Here is a 19,043-nt window from a genome sequence, read left to right on the forward strand (position 1 = left end):
CCTCTGCTACAGTACTGTTGTCTCTACAGATGCGCAATAGATTAATGGACCCTTGAGAGGTTGAGATTTTTTATTAGATCAGCTTGTTAAAGCCATTGTAGCAGAAGGAGAGCACCAGGTTGGAGACACTTAAAGGGGTATTCCAATCTCCAAGATCCTATCCCAATATGTAATAGGTGTAATAATAATAATATTAGCAAAAACCTCCAAAAAGAAATGTAGTATAGTATTTTTGATTCGCTATGCCACTTACCTCATGTGCAGGCAATACAGGACCTTAGGTATCCACGGCTACGACCACTAGCAGCTAGGTAAGTAACTGTCACTTTATCAGTGGATGTAACCATGGATACCTAAGGTCCTGCGAGCCTGCATATGAGGAAAGAGACATAGCAAATCAAAAATACCATACTACATTTCTAATTGGAGGTATTTGCTAATATTATTATTATTATTATTAACCCTACTACATATTGCGATAGGATCTTGGAAATGGGAATACCCCTTTAAGTAAAAAAATAAGGACAGCAGTAAATGTTAGCCAAAAGAAGACAAATAACAGACCTCTATTGATTTTATTCACAGGTATTACAGCTTGGGTGACTGGAAAATAGTGAAAACTCATCTTCAATCTTCACATTCATATTTCTTTTTGACTAAAAGACGCAATTGTATATCTCCTAAAGACTAGGGCATACGGTCATCTTGTGGGTAGGATGTATAGGACATCTCTTAATGAGCCGAAGAAAATAAGTAGCAATTTTCACACTCTATGTGCATATATTAAATTAAATACCAAGTGTGTGTATATATGTGTGTGTATATATACAGTTGTGCTCAAAAGTTTACATACCCCGGCAGAATTTTTCCTTTCTTGGTCTTGTTTCAGAGAATATGAATGATAACAAAAAAACTTTTTCTCCACTCATGGTTATTGGTTGGGTGAAGCCATTTATTGTCAAACTACTGTGTTTTCTCTTTTTAAATCTTAATGACAACCTTAAGGCCTCCTTATTGTGCATCTTGAAACAGCCACACCGCTAGTTTTCAGAGAGTCCTGAATTTCAGCTGATGTTATTTGTGGGTTTTTCTTTGCATCCAGAACAATTTTCCTGGCAGTTGTGGCTGAAATTTTTGTTGGTCTACCTGACCGTGGTTTGGTTTTTACAGAGCCCCTGATTTTTCATTTGTTAATCACAGTTTGAACGCTGCTGACTGGCATTATCAATTCTTTGGATATTTTTTTGTATCCCTTGCCTGTGTTATACAGTTCAAAAACCCTTTCCTGTAGATCCATTGACAATTCTTTTGCTTTCCCCGTGACTCTCAATCCAGAAACGTCAGTGGCTGGATGAAAGATGCAAGAGTCTGTCTGGATCCCAGAATGTGCATGTTAACAGGCCAAAATCACCAGGGTATGTGAACTTTTGATCAGGGTCATTTGGATATTTTTGGTTGTCATTAAGATTTAAAAAGAGAGAACACAGTAGTTTGACAATAAATGTCTTCACCCAACCAATAACCATGAGTGGAGAAAGTTTTTTTGCTATCATTCATATTTTCTGAAACAAGGCTGTCAGGGTAATACTTTTTCTAATCCCTTGCAGGAAAAGTTCACTGTGGGATAGGTAACAGGTTATAGGATACTAGCAGGTGGGTTCGATTAGTGCCTGTGGTGTTTTACAGTAAGAATTTACAGAATTTGGGAACGTTCCTCTGTAAACGCTGTGCTTGATCATCATGTTCAGAGACGTCCTTTAAACTCTATAGCCGGCCGGGTGTCGGCGCCCTGGCATATACACTTGTCACATTCCACTTGTTCTGATTTTTTCTCATAGATAGAAATTGGAAGGAGAAAACATAAATTATGCACTTGTTTTGGAATGGCTTCCTATTATTTTTGGACTCATTCATGCCTACTAGAAATTGGCATCCATACTGACATCCCCCCTCCAAATGTAGGATTTTCCTGGAAGGAGGAAGTTCCCGCAGGACTGATACTAGAATGTGTCCTTCTTCATTAACTTGCAAAATGAATCATAGCATCTAGTATTTTACTTCATGTAGCATCCAAGGAAAAGCACACTACATGTATTATCCATCAAGAAAGAGCTCTACAATACTATAGCCTCTAGAGATAAGAAAGCTGCTCCGATCAAATGATAGCAGCACCAATCCAAGAACCTTCCCTCCCGACTTTGTTTTGACTCAGGAGAAATCTTTCTTTGATGACACGCTAGTGATATTTGTGAAGGAGACTGGCTGACTCTCTCATTTCCATAGCTAAGCTAGCCCCCTTCTCCATCACAGTTGATTTAAAGCCAGAGAAGCTTAGCTAATGAAATGAGACAGCCAGCCCCATTTGCTCACAAGCCAATATGTGTCGTAACAAAGTAAGAATGGAGGTGCCAAGATGTTAGCGGATAGTTCTATATTGGGGCAGCTTTATTAATTCATGTATAGAACTAAGTTTCATCTTTTTTTCCACTTTGCAGGCATCACATCAACGTTTTATTTCAAGCTAGAAAACCCCTTTAAAAATGAGTCAATACAGGTCCTTGTGAAATTAACTTACTGCAGTCACATATGCAACATAACTAGAAAACAGACAGACAAGGTAAAAAAAAGAAAGGAACAATGCCAACCATAATTACAGGAGACTTGCAAATCAGCGATGATTCTCAGGATATTGTTCATCTGGTTAGAGCGCTGCTCGTTCTCCATGATGCTGCCGGATGCTGGGTATGCCGAGTCTACGTAGATGATATCCAGGAGGTAAATTCCTGCAATACCAAAAAGAGACAATGAATAAATTATGTTTTTTTCTGTTTACACCATACAAACAATGTTTGTTTTCCACATAGATCCCTACAGGGATTTGGTATGTTCTTCCCACCAGGGCTGTGGAGTCGGTAAGCCAAACCTCCGACTCCTCAATTTCCATGACTCCACGACTCCCTCATACACGGCTCATGTTTAAGTGATAAATTTACTGTAGCACAGATTAATCTCAGCTAAAAGTCTAGACCCTTAGATCAGGAATAGGACAGACATTTATAGGACATTTCATAACTTTCCCAAATTCTTATGAAAAAATATTCCCCACAAACTGCATTGAACTACTGTACCCAATTTTTAGTAGTCGGAGTCTGCCCATTTTATACCGACTCCGACTCCACCAAAATGGGCTCCCACTCCGACTCCACAGCCCTGCTTTCCCACATTACCACCTGATTAGAAGGATTCTCTGAATATTAGTAGCTGACAGGTCATTTTGCTGCGGGCCTCAGTGCGATCTGTAGGGCAACCAGGAAGCACCACCACGACAGGAAAAATAAAGGACAGAGATTGCACCTTTTTTTTTTGCTGATTTGCACTTTAAAAATCAGCCGTGAAATAGAGTAGTAGGCAAATAGGTGAGATTTTAACATAGCCCTTCCACATGCTGTTCAAATTGACTAGCGGCGTGGATTTTAAACTCAGTCAAATGTGAATTTCTGGGTTTGTTGCAGATTTTTCCAGGTTTTTTTTTCAATGAGGAAATCAAAATCTGCAGTAAAATCCGCAAGTAATATATTGTTGCCAGTATTGGAATGGACAACTAGCAGATCTGCAGCAAAATCATTTAAAAACTAGTAATTTGTTTTTGTTTTTTGCATAATCCACATGATTTGGAGACGATTTCCCATCAGATATGCTGTGGAAATTATCAACTACAAGTTCAATCAGTGTAGATTTAACCCTAAAATTGTGTAATCTGGAGACTCATGAAAATTAATTAATTGAAAAACTTTAAAATTAAACTTTAAAAAAAAAAAAAAAATCCAAAAAAATATCATGATGTAAAATCAAAGTAAATGTAACTTAAAATATGCATGTGAAAAAAAAAGAATAAATAAAACTTATCCAAGGCAAATTCTTGTACCTAGCAATACAGACAGCAAACACTTGTAAAATATTACTGAGCGCCAAATTACATTTTTAGAAGTTTGATTTTTGTTTTTAATTGCTGCGAGTGACACATGTGATTCAGACCAGCACAAGCAGCCCTATAATTACTGTCTGCCGACATCAAGGTTGAGGAATTTGATCGTTTCAAAGGGTCGACTGATCCAGTTATTTGCAGACCGGAATATGGGCTTCCCAGTATCCCATAACTCTGTCTAGTTTCTGCTATGCTAAATTTCTGCAGCCAAATAAAAATGTTAATAAGTCAGTGTGTTCCCCGGAAGACCTTCTCCTCAATCCCACCTTTCACATCTCGCAGGGCACATGATTATCAACTAGTCCGAGTTTCCATGTAACAACCTCAAAGTGAACTTTGTGGTCGTGGTGTGTTAGCTCAGGGTCTATTATGAGGTGTTTGGGGTTATTTCTGCTACTAACCAGGCAAATTTGTACTTTTGATCTAACATGCCTTTTTTTTTTATGGTCAGGTCTATATACATTAAAAGCTGTCGACATCTCATGAGGAAAGTGTTGTCCTTACTTCTAGGTTACCCAATTAAAAATAGACTTCCTCGAGGTGTTGGTGTGTTCATTCAGGACTGAGCGCTATTTATATATGGACGCTAGGACTAAAACTAGCTTCACACTCATAATCCAATCATCTAGTAAGAGCCGCTGCGGAGCCCTCATCTTATTTCAGAAAATGTAGAAGGTTATAATGCCAAGCTTATATCTGCAAACCCATGTTTTTTTTTTATACATTATACTAATATTATCTCAGTGGTATTAATCTATACCCTAAATGATATAGAAAAAAAATGCCACTGTGGCAGACTTGCAGCAACATGAATTGCCGGGAGCTATATATTCCAGTAGGGGTCAATTCAAGTACATTTTTGAGTGCCATGTGCACTTTTTGCTCTTTGAGGTATAATAAAGGATTTAAAGGGGTGTCCTGTTTCCAAAAATGATCACCTGCCTAATGATGATTTGTAGAGATGGTAATTTCCCTTTAATCAGGCAGATAATTAGCCAAATGAAAATGCTCACCGCTGATAGAAAAAAACAAATCATTGATGACGTATTAAAGCACCACTCCAGATTTTTTTTTATCGCAGCACTGGAGTGGTGCTACTAATGTACGTTCCCTGCCTCTCCTCTCACATACTTACCAGCCGCAGTCTTCACCTTCTATCGCCGCTGCTCCCATTGGTCTCCAGCAGTTTGTGACCTGCCGGATCACTCCAGTGTTTGTTGGAGCGAGCTACAGGTCACTTTTCAATACAAGTCTATGAGAGCCTCGTTCTTGCCTTGTTCTGGCTCACATAGACTTGCATTGAGAGCTTGTAACCGTTACCTCTGGCTTCCGATCAGTCAGAAGTTGCGGTCACAAAATGGCGGCGCGAGACCAGAGGGGAGCTGGGAAGAACTGAAGACGGCAGATGGTGAGTATAATACTGGGTGCAGGGACCTTACGTTAGTAGCACCAACTCCAGTGCTGAAATATAAAAAAAAACAGCTGGAGTGGTGCCTTAAATGAGTGCCAATGTATGGTATTAATTGAGAGCTGGTTGATGTGTTTATATCTTCAATCGGCGCTCGTAATGGGTAGAGATCAGCCTGTGTGATTTTTTTCAGACATTTTCCCTTAGGCTGCCTGCCCAGAATGAGTTTTGAGTTTTTTTTGTATTTTCGATGCATTGAAAATACAGCATCTTACAGTTTCAGCAAAGTGGATTTATAGAAGTCTCATACCCACTGTGCTTTTATTTACTCAGTGTGAACGGACCTGCGTTGTGTGCTTCAAACCAGCAACATGTCTGTACTCTTAGGAGTAAACTGAGTTATACGCGCAGATTTTTCCCAAAGACTTGCATTAGATGCGGAAAGTCTGCAGGTAAGGGTTCGCTCATACTAGCGTATAGTATAAAAAAAATGTGTCCCATTCTCATCCAGGAGTGCAGGACGATTTTTTCTCCCTTGTCATCCGTATACAATCCGTTTTTTACTCAGCAACTATTAATCATTTACAGGACAATTTACGGTTTGCTATGCTACAGAATTGTAATGTATCTGTAAAAATTGAATGGCATGCTGATGGTACATATAGTACCACTTTTTTTCCTTTCACTGTACCAATTTTGGAGTGAAATCACAACAAGCTGCAATTTTTTCTCATACCGAAAACAGCTGACAAAAAATACGAGGATATGCACTGCCTCATTGAATAACACGGGTCAAAGTACAATCCGATTTTTTACTGCATTGCACTCATCCGATTTATATGCTAGTGCGAGCGAGCCCTAAGAGCGGCACATGCATTTTAATACATCAAATCCACATGTAATCCGCACATGACTGCATCAATAAAGTTGTGTCAAAACAAATACCAGCAAGTATCAAAAACAAAGCAGCTTTGTTTAAAATGTGACACACCAAAAAGAGACAAAAAATGCAGCATCAAAACCACGACAAAAATGCATGTAAAAAAAACACAATGAAAAAAACGTAAGTAACCTAATTTACTTAACAAGACAACATTTAAAAACATATGTTAAAAACATTAAAAAGAAACTTGTAACAAATGTTTGAAATTCATGATTTTTTTACAAGCTGAAAAAAACCAAACCTGTGAATAAAGCCTTAAAAATAAGTTTTTATTTGTAACGACTTTCCCGCCACTATATATGCTGTATGTTTTTCCATTTGCTCATGTGCTACCACCAGGTCACCTCTGAGACAACAGAGGCATAAAACATAAAAGTGACTATGGTTATTTCTATGAATCCACATACTCCTGTCTACCCAAAAATGATAAATCATAGCTTTATCCAGGACTCCTGACAGTCCTGAGAACTATGGAAATGTGACCTCAAGCAAATCAGTGTTTCCATTGCTGGAGGCGGATAAGAATGTGGTTTGTCACGAATAATTTTCGCTGTAAGTGTCCGTGCCTGAGAGATGACGATTTCTGATGGATGAGAGCAGAGTGTGATAGTATCTGATGAGCGTGTCAAAAAGTTTCGCTGACACCACAATGAACACATCTGAGGGTGTCTGTCAGTAACAATAGTGAGCACCTTTTATTAAAAGCAAGATATGGAGACAACCTGTTCTGAGCGACAGGTCTGACCTCAGTCCTGATGCTTCTATCTTCTGTTTCCAATTTATCAGGACAGGGAACATCTGGGGAGCATTTATGGTACCTTTACAGAATGTATGGGATGGGGCAGGAAACATACCATTTGCTTTGCTTGCCTTGGGTGACCCACCTCTATGTCTATATTAGCAACAGATTTTTACTATTTATATTGTATATTCCACAAAAAAATGTAAATAAAAAAAGTTCTTCTGTTTTGTAACTTCCCGACATACATTTTTTGCTGCAGGTTAATCCTTAGTTTCAAAGAGAACACACAAACTTGTTGACCTATTTATGGATCCTATTAATGCTCATAGGCACCTGAGAAGTAGAAAATCAATCTGCTGATACACCTTGGTCTTGCCATGTGAGACAGACTGGTTATAGGGTAGCACTGCCTGACAACCACAATCCTTTATGCAAAGTTGTCAAGCAGGCAGCACGAACAACTGATATAATAGCTAAAGTGCAAGGATTTGATTACTTTGGTCCCTCTTTATGTAATAATCAGTGACTCTTAATTGACAAAAAGGAATGCTGACTTTATGTCTATCATTCGTCAAATTTAGAAACTGCTGACAGATTAACACTTCTGCGATGCCAGCCCTTAAAGGCACAGAACGTTCTTTGAAGAAAATTAGAACCACTCGGTGAGTACAGTAATCGGTTCCAGAAGCAGAAATCCGCTCACATCTTTAGGGTTTCCTGTTAGTTATTGACTTCGCTTTGGCTTGTAAAATTAGACTTGATATATGATATTTCCACAAAATAAAACATATATCATGCTCGAAGCAGAGGAAGAAACAGCTTGGATTTTACCAATAGACGGAGTCGTTCGGACTCTCACTGGTAAATATAGAAGAAAAGTTAATCTACAAAAATATGTTTTAATTGAAAAAAATAAAAAAAATGCTTCCAACACATCTGGATTGCTTACACCATCAGATCCCAGGTTGGGAGGGTGTCTTGGCGTTAGATTGTTCTCTTAGACCTTTTAAGAAGGTACCTTAATCTTTGTCCCAATATTTTACCCCTGGATGATAGTCAGGCACAAGTTGATGCACTGCTATTGGCAAAGTGAGATGAAACTGAGTAAGGTTCCTTCTCAATGACTTCTGTATAGAGTCAGTTGGGGTTTTTTGTGCTTTTCAAAAATAATGATACAGAGGGTTCACCCTTCATGTATACAAAACATATTCATGGACACTTTTCATTGCATTGTAATCAGTACGGTCTATCAGGTTAAACTGAAATGCTCTCTAATAGCTTGAAATTAGGTGGCCTTCTGCTGCAGATTTGTCAGGAATCTTGACTGCTATGGGGCCAAGAACTGGCATGATAATTGCCGAACAGCCCTTCCCACTGCCTGGTGTTCACCCACATCTTTAGACATTCACTGTATATGTACGGCAGAAGTCAGGAGGCCATGAAAGCCCATGAGCTCCATGCCTGGCAGGTGCCAGCTGTTTAATAAAACAGGCACAGGTCAGTAACTTCTGCAAATGCAGCTAGCTCTGATTACAGCAGATAAACCAAGCAGCAACCATAGCATCTAAGTGGCTACAAGGAGGGAATCTCTGTTACCCGCATTGGGCCCGCGCAACACAATCGTGAAAACCCAATGGGGTTGTTTAATACTAAAGTCTACAATGTGAAGAATCCACCAAACAGCACCCCATACCTCAGCTTTCTGGACTAAATGACACATATGGAGAGTGGGCTTTAGTTTGCACCAGTCTAGTATCAGGAAGTAATAGGAAAGGGTGCGAGAACAGACTGTTCTCATTGATGGTTAGGAAATCATTTTATGTTAATGATTAAATAGAAAGGTCTGATCTATTGCAAGCTGGAATATCACGTCATGTCAGACACACCCCGGTTATGTGCGCATTATTAGGGTTTTTTTTTATTATTATTATTTCCATATACTGATACAAGAATGCCAGACACAAGCAGCTTGAAAAATATATCTAATACATTATGAGAATAGCATGCAAGACAAAATGTGCTAAGTGTTGGTAGAGAACGTAGTTTTCCTGTATTATATAAAGAAAATTTATAATTAATATCTTGTAACTATTTGTGTACAGTGTAATGGTGCTGCCGCATACAAATGAGAACCATGCCAACTTGCAAGGGCAAAAGAGCACACAACTTTGTGTAAACATGTAAAGGGGTATTCCCATCTCCAAGATCCTATCCCAATATGTAGTAGGTGTAATAATAATAATATTAGCAAATACCTCCAATTAGAAATGTAGCATAGTATTTTTGATTTGCTATGTCTCTTTCCTCATGTGCAGGGCATTTCAGGATCCTAGGTATCCACGGTTACGTCCACTGATAAAGGAACAATTAGTTAGCTAGCAGCTAGTGGTCGTAACCGTGGATACCTAAGGTCCTGTATTGCCTGCACATGAGGTAAGTGGCATAGTGAATCAAAAATACTATACTACATTTCTAATTGAAGGTATTTGCGAATATTATTATTATTACACCTACTACATACTGGGATAGGATCTTGGAGATGGGACTACCCCTTTAAGTGTTATTGGTAAATTTTCAATTTGCCCCTGCTTTTGGCTTGGTCTTTAGCTGCATGTAGAAGCATCACCACTGGACTCTACCCTTAAAATTGATCACCATAATTACATTTTCTGTCTGCGGTCAGTCAATGTGAATTGCTGCACACTTAAAGGGGTTCTCTGGTAAAAACAAGTTATTACCCATTTATGGTGCTGACTAGTGCTGCGCTTGGCATTTTCAGTCAGCCTTGTACAAAATGAATGGTGAGGCAATTGGGCATGTGTAACGGGAATTAAAGTTCACCGTTCTGACCATCGTTGGGACTCACTGATCAATAAGTTATCGCCAATTTCATGGATAACTTGTTTCCACCAGGAAACCCCTTTCCATAAGTGAGGGACCCCATCCGCTTAATAAGTGTGCTACTTCCTCTGTTAGGGCTCTTTCACATGTCAGTATATCCAGTACGAGTGGTGACAGTTTCCACACGTACCAGAGACACTGACACACGCAGACCCTTTCAAATGAATGGGTCTGTGCACATCTCAGTGTGTTTTCACGGACCGTGTTTCCGTGTGCTCCACACGGAGACAAGTCTGTTGTATTGCAGGTACACGGTCAGCAAAAGTGAGTCACGCTGAACACACACGAATGACATCCATGTGTCATCAGTCTGACACGGACCGGCGCCTGGGAATCAGCGCTTCAGGTAGCGCTGTTCCCAAGCGCCGGGTGCTGAACACTGCCCTCATCAGTGTCCCCACCTGTAAAAATAAGAATAAAATAATAAAATCCATGTACTCACCTCTCCTAGGTGTCCCCCGCTGTAATCCATGTTCTCCTGAGGGATTTCCTCTCAGACCTGGATTAAAGCATCAGTCAGCTCCTGGGTTGTATGTGGTGCAACGTGGCATTGGTGGATGGAATGAGACATGATGTCCCAGATGTGCTCAATTGGATTCAGGTCTGGGGAGCCACATGAGGCCTAGCATTGCCATGCATCAGAAGGAACCCAGGGCCCACTGCACCTGCATATGGTCTCACAATGGGTCTGAGGATCTCATCCCGATACCTAATGGCAGTCAGGGTACCTCTGGCTAGCACATGGAGGGCTGTGTGGCCCTCCAAAGAAATGTCTCCCCACACCATTACTGACCCACTGCCAAACTGGTCATGCTGGGGGATGTTGCAGGCAGCAGAACGTTCTCCACGGCATCTCCAGACTCTGTCACCTCGTTCACATGTGCTCAGTGTGAACCTGCTCTGATTCGTGAAGAGCACAGGGCGCGAATGTCAACTCTGCAAATCTTGGTGTTCTCTGACAAATGCCAATCACCCTGCACGGTGTTGAGACGTAAGCATCATAGCACCCACTTGTAGCATTCAGGCCTGCATATTACCCTCATGGAGTCTGTTTCTGACAGTTTGAGCATACACATGGATGTTAGTGGCCTGCTGGAGGACATTTTGCAGGGCTCTGGCACTGCTCCTCCTTGCACAAAGTAGGAGGTAGCGTTTCTGCTGCTGCTGAGTTGTTGTCCTCCTACGGCCCACTCCACATATCCTAGTGCAGGGTTCCCCAACTCCAGTCCTCAAGGCCCACCAACAGGTCATGTTTTCAGGATTTCCTCAGTATTGCTCAGGTGATGGAATTATTACCTGGGCAATACTAAGGAAATCCTGAAAACATGACCTGTTGGTGGGCCTTGAGGACTGGAGTTGGGGAACCCTGTCCTAGTGTACTGGCCTATCTCCTGGTATCTGCTCCATGCTCTAGACACTGTGCTGACAGACACAGCTACCCTTCTTGCCACAGCTCGCATTAATGTGCCATCTTGGATGAGCTGCATTACCTGAGCAAATTCTGTGGGTTGTACTGTAGACTCCGCCTCATGCTATTGTACCTCTAGGGGTGAGAGCAATAACAAAATGCAAAAGTGACCAAAACAACAGCCATAAAGGATGAGAATAGAGAAATATTCTGTGGTCACCACCTTCAGAACCACTCCTTTATAGCGGTAGTCTTGATAATTTCCTTTAATTTCTGCCTGTTGTCTGTTCCATTTGCACAACAGCAGGAAAAATTGATTCAAAATCTGTGTTGATTCATAACTGGACAGGTAGATTTCACAGAAGTGTGATTGATTTAGAGTTACATTGTGTTGTTTAAGTGTTCCCTTTATTTTCTTGAGCAGTGTATGTATGTACAGTACAGACCAAAAGTTTGGACACACCTTCTCATTTAAAGATTTTTCTGTATTTTCATGACTTTGAAAATTGTACATTCACACTGAAGGCATCAAAACTATGAATTAACACATGTGGAATTATATACTTAACAAAAAAGTGTGAAACAACTGAAAATATGTCTTATATTCTAGGTTCTTCAAAGTAGCCACCTTTTGCTTTGATGACTGCTTTGCACACTCTTGGCATTCTCTTGATGAGCTTCAAGAGGTAGTCACCGGAAATGATTTTCACTTCACAGATGTGCCCCGTCAGGTTTAATAAGTGGGATTTCTTGCCTTATAAATGGGGTTGGGACCATCAGTTGTGTTGTGCAGAAGTCTGGTGGATACACAGCTGGTAGTCCTACTGAATAGACTGTTAGAATTTGTATTATGGCAAGAAAAAAGCAGATAAGTAAAAAAAATGAGTGGCCATCATTACTTTAAGAAATGAAGGTCAGTCAGTCCGAAAAAAGGGGGAAAATTTGAAAGTGTCCCCAAGTGCAGTTGCAAAAACCATCAAGAGCTACAAAGAAACTGGCTCACGTGAGGACCGCCCCAGGAAAGGAAGACCAAGAGTCACCTCTGCTTCTGAGGATAAGTTTATCCGAGTCACCAGCCTCAGGAATCGCAGGTTAACAGCAGCTCAGATTAGAGACCAGGTCAATGCCACACAGAGTTCTAGCAGCAGACACATCTCTACAACAACTGTTAAGAGGAGACTTTGTGCAGCAGGCCTTCATGGTAAAATAGCTGCTAGGAAACCACTGCTAAGGACAGGCAACAGGCAGAAGAGACTTGTTTGGGCAAAAGAACACAAGGAATGGACATTAGACCAGTGGAAATCTGTGCTTTGGTCTGATGAGTCCAAATTTGAGATCTTTGGTTCCAACCACCGTGTCTTTGTGCGACTCAGAAAAAGTGAACGGATGGACTCTACATGCCTGGTACCCACCGTGAAGCATTGAGGAGGAGGTGTGATGGTGTGGGGGTGCTTTTCTGGTGACACTGTTGGGGATTTATTCAAAATTCAAGGCATACTGAACCAGCATGGCTACCACAGCATCTTGCAGCGGCATGCTATTCCATCCGGTTTGCGTTTAGTTGGACCATCATTTATTTTTCAACAGGACAATGACCCCAAACACACCTCCAGGCTGTGTAAGGGCTATTTGACCAAGAAGGAGAGTGATGGGGTGCTACGCCAGATGACCTGGCCTCCACAGTCACCAGACCTGAACCCATTCGAGATGGTTTGGGGTGAGCTAGACCGCAGAGTGAAGGCGAAAGGGCCAACAAGTGCTAAGCATCTCTGGGAACTCCTTCAAGATTGTTGGAAGACCATTTCCAGTGACTACCTCTTGAAGCTCATCAAGAGAATGCCAAGAGTGTGCAAAGCAGTCATCAAAGCAAAAGGTGACTACTTTGAAGAACCTAGAATATAAGACATATTTTCAGTTGTTTCACACTTTTTTGTTAAGTATATAATTCCACATGTGTTAATTCATAGTTTTGATGCCTTCAGTGTGAATGTACAATTTTCAAAGTCATGAAAATACAGAAAAATCTTTAAATGAGAAGGTGTGTCCAAACTTTTGGTCTGTACTGTATGTATGTATGTATATACACACACAAAATATATATATATCTATATGTGACATACAGAAGTAGTGCTGTTGCTTCAAAAGCATCCAGCCACTAGAGGGGTTAACACAGTCACAGGAGACAGGGAGTGTTTCAGCAGAGCTACAGGGGGATTGCGGGGAACTTGTTATTGTAGTCCGGCTGGAGCCGAAGAGAAAGGTGGTATGTGTGTGATCTGTATCTCACAGAAGGCAAGGGAACAGAATTCAGATCAGGAGGAAAACTAAACACCGGTCAGATAGACTCTCTGAGCTAACAGTGTGGAGTATTAATCGGGCAGAAAGATAAGGACTGGAAGGAATCGTGTTATAGGGATCTTCTCCCTCATCAAACCTCCCTCCCCCCCATCTCCATGCAGGATAAAGAATGCTGTGTATTATTGAGTCCTTGTGAAGGAAAAGCCTGTGGTGGTGTATGTATAGAAGTGTGCTGCTAAGAGATATAATCTGTGCTGAATTATGCTACTGAAGAAACTGACGTTACTGTGCCTGCTTTATTACTGTACTGTAAATGAAGATTGCTGCTGTAATATCCCTGAATTGCACTGGCCGTGCTTCAGATTAAATTCCACTGTTAAACTGTTGAAAAAGACTCGTCAGATATGTCGGGTCAGCAAATGAATCTATCGTTGTGCCTGAGAGAAGCTGTAGTCTATGGTCGCCCTGACTAATGGTTCCCCCAGGATTCCAAAGGCTTCATGAAACCAGTCTCGCCCTATCTGAACCTAGCAGCGTGCGTTTAACATATATAGTGTGTATATATATATATATATATACACAGTACAGACGAAAAGTTTGGACACACCTTCTCATTTAAAGATTTTGTGTATTTTCATGACTTTGAAAATTGTACATTCACACTGAAGGCATCAAAACTATGAATTAACACATATGGAATTATATACTTAACAAAAAAGTGTGAAACAACTGAAGATATGTCTTATATTTTAGGTTCTTCAAAGTAGCCACCATTTGCTTTGATGACTGCTTTGCACACTCTTGGCATTCTCTTGATGATGTTCAAGAGGTAGTCACCGGAAATGGTTTTCACTTCACAGGTGTGCCCTGTCAGGTTTAATAAGTGGGATTTCTTGCCTTATAAATGGGGTTGGGACCATCAGTTGTGTTGTGCAGAAGTCAGGTGGATACACAGCTGATAGTCCTACTGAATAGACTGTTAGAATTTGTATTATGGCAAGAAAAAAGCAGCTAAGTAAAGAAAAATGAGTGGCCATCATTACTTTAAGAAATGAAGGTCAGTCAGTGCGAAAAATTGGGCAAACTTTGAAAGTGTCCCCAAGTGCAGTTGCAAAAACCATCAAGCGCTACAAAGAAACTGGCTCACATGAGGACCGCCCCAGGAAAGGAAGACCAAGAGTCACCTCTGCTTCTGAGGATAAGTTTATCCGAGTCCCCAGCCTCAGAAATTAACAGCAGCTCAGATTAGAGACCAGGTCAATGCCACACAGAGTTCTAGCAGCAAACTGTTAAGAGGAGACTTTGTGCAGCAGGCCTTCATGGTAAAATAGCAGCTAGAAAACCACTGCTAAGGACAGGCAACAAGCAGAAGAGACTTATTTGGGCTGCATAACACAAGGAATGGACATTAGACCAGTGGAAATCTGTGCTTTGGTCTGATGAGTCCAAATTTGAGATCTTTGGTTCCAACCACCGTGTCTTTCTGAGACGCAGAAAAGGTGAACGGATGGACTCTACATGCCTGGTTCCCACCGTGAAGCATGGAGGAGGAGGTGTGATGGTGTGGGGGTGCTTTGCTGGTGACACTGTTGGGGATTTATTCAAAATTGAAGGCATACTGAACCAGCATGGCTACCACTGCATCTTGCAGCGGCATGCTATTCCATCCGGTTTCCGTTTAGTTGGACCATCATTTATTTTTCAACAGTACAATGACCCCAAAAACACCTCCAGGCTGTGTAAGGGCTATTTGACCAAGAAGTAGAGTGATGGGGTGCTACGCCAGATGACCTGGCCTCCACAGTCACCAGACCTGAACCCAATCGAGATGGCTTGGGGTGAGCTGGACCGCAGAGTGAAGGCAAAAGGGCCAACAAGTGCTAAGCATCCCTGGGAACGCCTTCAAGATTGTTGGAAGACAATTGCCGGTGACTACCTCTTGAAGCTCATCAAGAGAATGCCAAGAGTGTGCAAAGCAGTCATCAAAGCAAAAGGTGGCTACTTTGAAGAACCTAGAATATAAGACATATTTTCAGTTGTTTCACACTTTTTTGTTAAGTATATAATTCCACATGTGTTAATTCATAGTTTTGATGCCTTCAGTGTGAATGTACAATTTTCAAAGTCATGAAAATACAGAAAAATCTTTAAATGAGAAGGTGTGTCCAAACTTTTGGTCTGTACTGTATATATATATCTATATCTAAAAGGCGTATTTTCTGCCACATTTTGTACTCACCAACTCCACCACTCCATGTTCATCAAATGTCACACCATGAAGATAAACGAGGGTGATTTTTTTTCAGCATTGTAGTACACTTCCCACAGTTACAGTTCTCCTGCGCATGAGACTAATGTGTCAATGTAGCAGTCTCTGTGCAAAACAAATTGATGCAATAATAACTGCCCCTTGAAGTTCAATGGAAATTTTGAGATCCTTTTATTATCTAATGTTTGCCCTTAATACAACATGGGTGTTATGTTCTGCTACCAGAGCTAAGGAAAGAGAGGAGATCTGTCCCTACGATAGAACTCAGCTTAATCCCTACGATGTAACAGGGAACCTGATCCTGCGATCAGACCTGCTAAAGTCCTAAGCTAGTCTGTACGGAGACCTATAGATGTGAGGAAGGAATCCCTACAAGTACTAAGGACTGGGAGGAATATGGGACACCTCCTAACAGAAATAGTAGCAGACAGACGAACAAACAAAATATATAGAACATAGAGGTCAGAAGACCAAGCAAACTAACAGAGCAAGACACAGAGCACAGGCTAGCTAGAAAGTAGATATACAATGAAGTCCAGCAAAGCCAGAAGGGCGGAGCAGGATTAAATAGGCCAACAAGGTCATGTGACCAGCAAAGGAAAAAAAACTAAGAGCAAGGTTCTAACAGTACCCCCCCTTCTAAGAGGATCCTCCGGATCCCCTAGGACCAGGCTTATCAGGAAATCTCCTGTGAAACGCTCTGATAAGTCTGGACGCGGAAACATCATCCGACCTCACCCAAGAGTTATCCTCGGGACCGAAACCTTTCCAGGCCACAAGATACTGCAAACTACCTCTATACCGTCTAGAGTTAAGGATGCGAGAAATTTCATATTCCCCGTCCTCCACCACCGGAGGAACAGAGGCAGAGGCGTCACAATCTGATACAACAGCTTTTTTCAACAGAGAGACATGAAATACCGGATTAATTCTCCAGGAGGTAGGAACCTCCAACCTAACAGCAGATTGGTTGACAACCTGAAGCACCTTAAAGGGCCCTACAAACTTGGGACCCAATTTCTTTGAAGGAATCCTCAACCGCAGATTCCTAGAGGACAACCAAACCATGTCACCAACAGCGAACAAAACCTCCTGTCGTTTTCTATCAAAGTAGTCTTTAGATTTTCTGTTGGCCTCCTGAAGATTACCACGCACATCCGTCCAAACTCTCTCCAAATCACCGGAAAAATTCTCCTCCTCAGGCACGGCAGATCCCAACTTGGAGAACGACCCAAACGACGGATGTCTCCCAGAACAACAAAAAAAAGGCGAACAACCAGCAGAAGAAGATGTATGATTGTTCAGAGCAAATTCAGCAAGTGGCAGAAACTCAGACCACCCCTCTTGATTGTCTGCCACAAAACAACGCAAGAACTGCTCAACATCCTGGTTTTTCCTTTCTGTCTGGCCATTAGATTCAGGATGATATCCGGACGAGAACGACAAATGAACTCCCAACCTATCACAAAAGGCACGCCAAAAACGAGCCACGAACTGAGGACCCCTATCAGAAACAATGTCAGTAGGAACGCCATGAAGTCTGACAATTTCCTTGACAAAGGCCTTAGCGAGAGTTTTAGCGCAGGGCAGTTTGACGAAAGGAACCAAGTGACACATCTTGCTAAAACGGTCCACGACCACCCAGATGACAGTAAAACCCTCAGAGGGGGGAAGGTCAGTTATAAAGTCCATAGCCAAATGTGTCCAAGAAGCACTGGGAACCTCAAAAGGACAAAGCAACCCCGCAGCAGGAGTATGTGAGGACTTAGATCTAGCACATATAGTACATTGACGCACCCACTTAATGACTTCCTTCTGCCATCCAGGCCACCAAAAACTGCGACCCACCAGTCTCTTGGTCTCAGAGATTCCGGGATGACCTGCCAACCGAGATTCGTGACACTCAACAAACAAATCTCTCCTAAAGGTCCCAGGCACAAACAACCTCCCATGAGGAGTGTTAGAAGGGGCATTCTCCTGTGCTTTAAGAATCTCATTTTCCAAAACGGAGTCCAAAGCAGCTATCACAACACCTTCTTGTAAAATGTTCTCCTCTTTCTCAGCACCGACTATGGGAGAAAAACTGCGAGACAAGGCATCCGCCTTAACATTCTTAGTACCAGGGATGTAAGTAACGGAGAAATTAAACCGCGAGAAAAACAGTGCCCACCTAGCCTGACGGGCATTCAGGCGCTTGGCAGCATCAAGATATATCAGATTTTTATGATCCGTAAGAACCTGAACGGGAAATTCCACACCTTCCAAGAAGTGGCGCCAGTGTTCAAATGCGAGTTTAATAGCCAATAATTCCCGATTACCAATATCGTAATTCAGTTCAGTCTCTGAAAATTTTTTTGAAAAAAAGGCACAGGGATGTAATCCATCCCCGTTATCCTGAGACAATACTGCGCCAACCCCCACAGAGGAAGCATCAACCTCAACCAAAAACGGCCTAGTAACATCAGGCTGCATAAGGATGGGAGCAGAGGTGAACCTCTCCTTGAGATACACAAAAGCTTCAATGGCCTCAGAAGACCACTGAACCGCATCAGCACCTTTCCTGGTGAGATCAGTCAGAGGTTTGACAATACTAGAAAATTTTTTTATGAATTTTCTATAGTAATTGGCGAAACCCAAAAACCTCTGTATCGATTTCAAACCAATAGGCCTAGGCCATTCCTGCACAGCCTGAACCTTAACCGGATCCATCTCAAAACCTTTGCTGGAGATAATGTAGCCCAAAAAACTAATTCTCTGTACAGCGAACTCACATTTCTCCAGCTTAGCAAAAAGCGAATTGTCCATTAATAACTGTAATACCTCACGCACGTTCTGCCAATGAGACTCCAGATCCGGCGAATAAATCAAAATGTCATCCAAATACACAACCACATTTTTACCGATCAAAGGTCTAAGGATGTCATTAATCAGATTCTGAAAAAATGCAGGAGCATTAGTAAGACCAAAAGGCATAACCAGATTCTCAAAATGACCCACAGGAGTGTTAAAAGCAGTCTTCCATTCGTCACCCTCCTTCATGCGCAACAGATTGTATGCCCCCTTAAGGTCAATTTTAGAGAACCACTTGG

At 41.6% G+C, this 19,043-nt stretch overlaps 1 protein-coding gene across 15 annotated transcripts in view; it reads right to left on the reverse strand.

Annotated features, from left to right (window-relative positions):
* The window catches only part of RALGPS1 (Ral GEF with PH domain and SH3 binding motif 1), a 540,676-nt gene that overhangs the window by 168,518 nt on the left and 353,115 nt on the right, over nt 1–19,043 (reverse strand). For 14 of the 15 annotated variants that reach the window (XM_073640264.1, XM_073640276.1, XM_073640275.1 and 11 more), the window contains one exon: nt 2,646–2,783. In XM_073640264.1, the coding sequence (XP_073496365.1) occupies nt 2,646–2,783 (138 nt within the window). The remainder of the gene's footprint in view (nt 1–2,645; nt 2,784–19,043) is intronic. The other variant, XM_073640270.1, reaches the window with a different exon arrangement.

The sequence above is a fragment of the Phyllobates terribilis genome, unplaced genomic scaffold, assembly GCF_046119375.1.
Source record: "Phyllobates terribilis strain yellow unplaced genomic scaffold, ASM4611937v1 Scaffold_7__3_contigs__length_470593459, whole genome shotgun sequence".
In the NCBI taxonomy this organism is placed as follows: Eukaryota; Metazoa; Chordata; class Amphibia; order Anura; family Dendrobatidae; genus Phyllobates; species Phyllobates terribilis.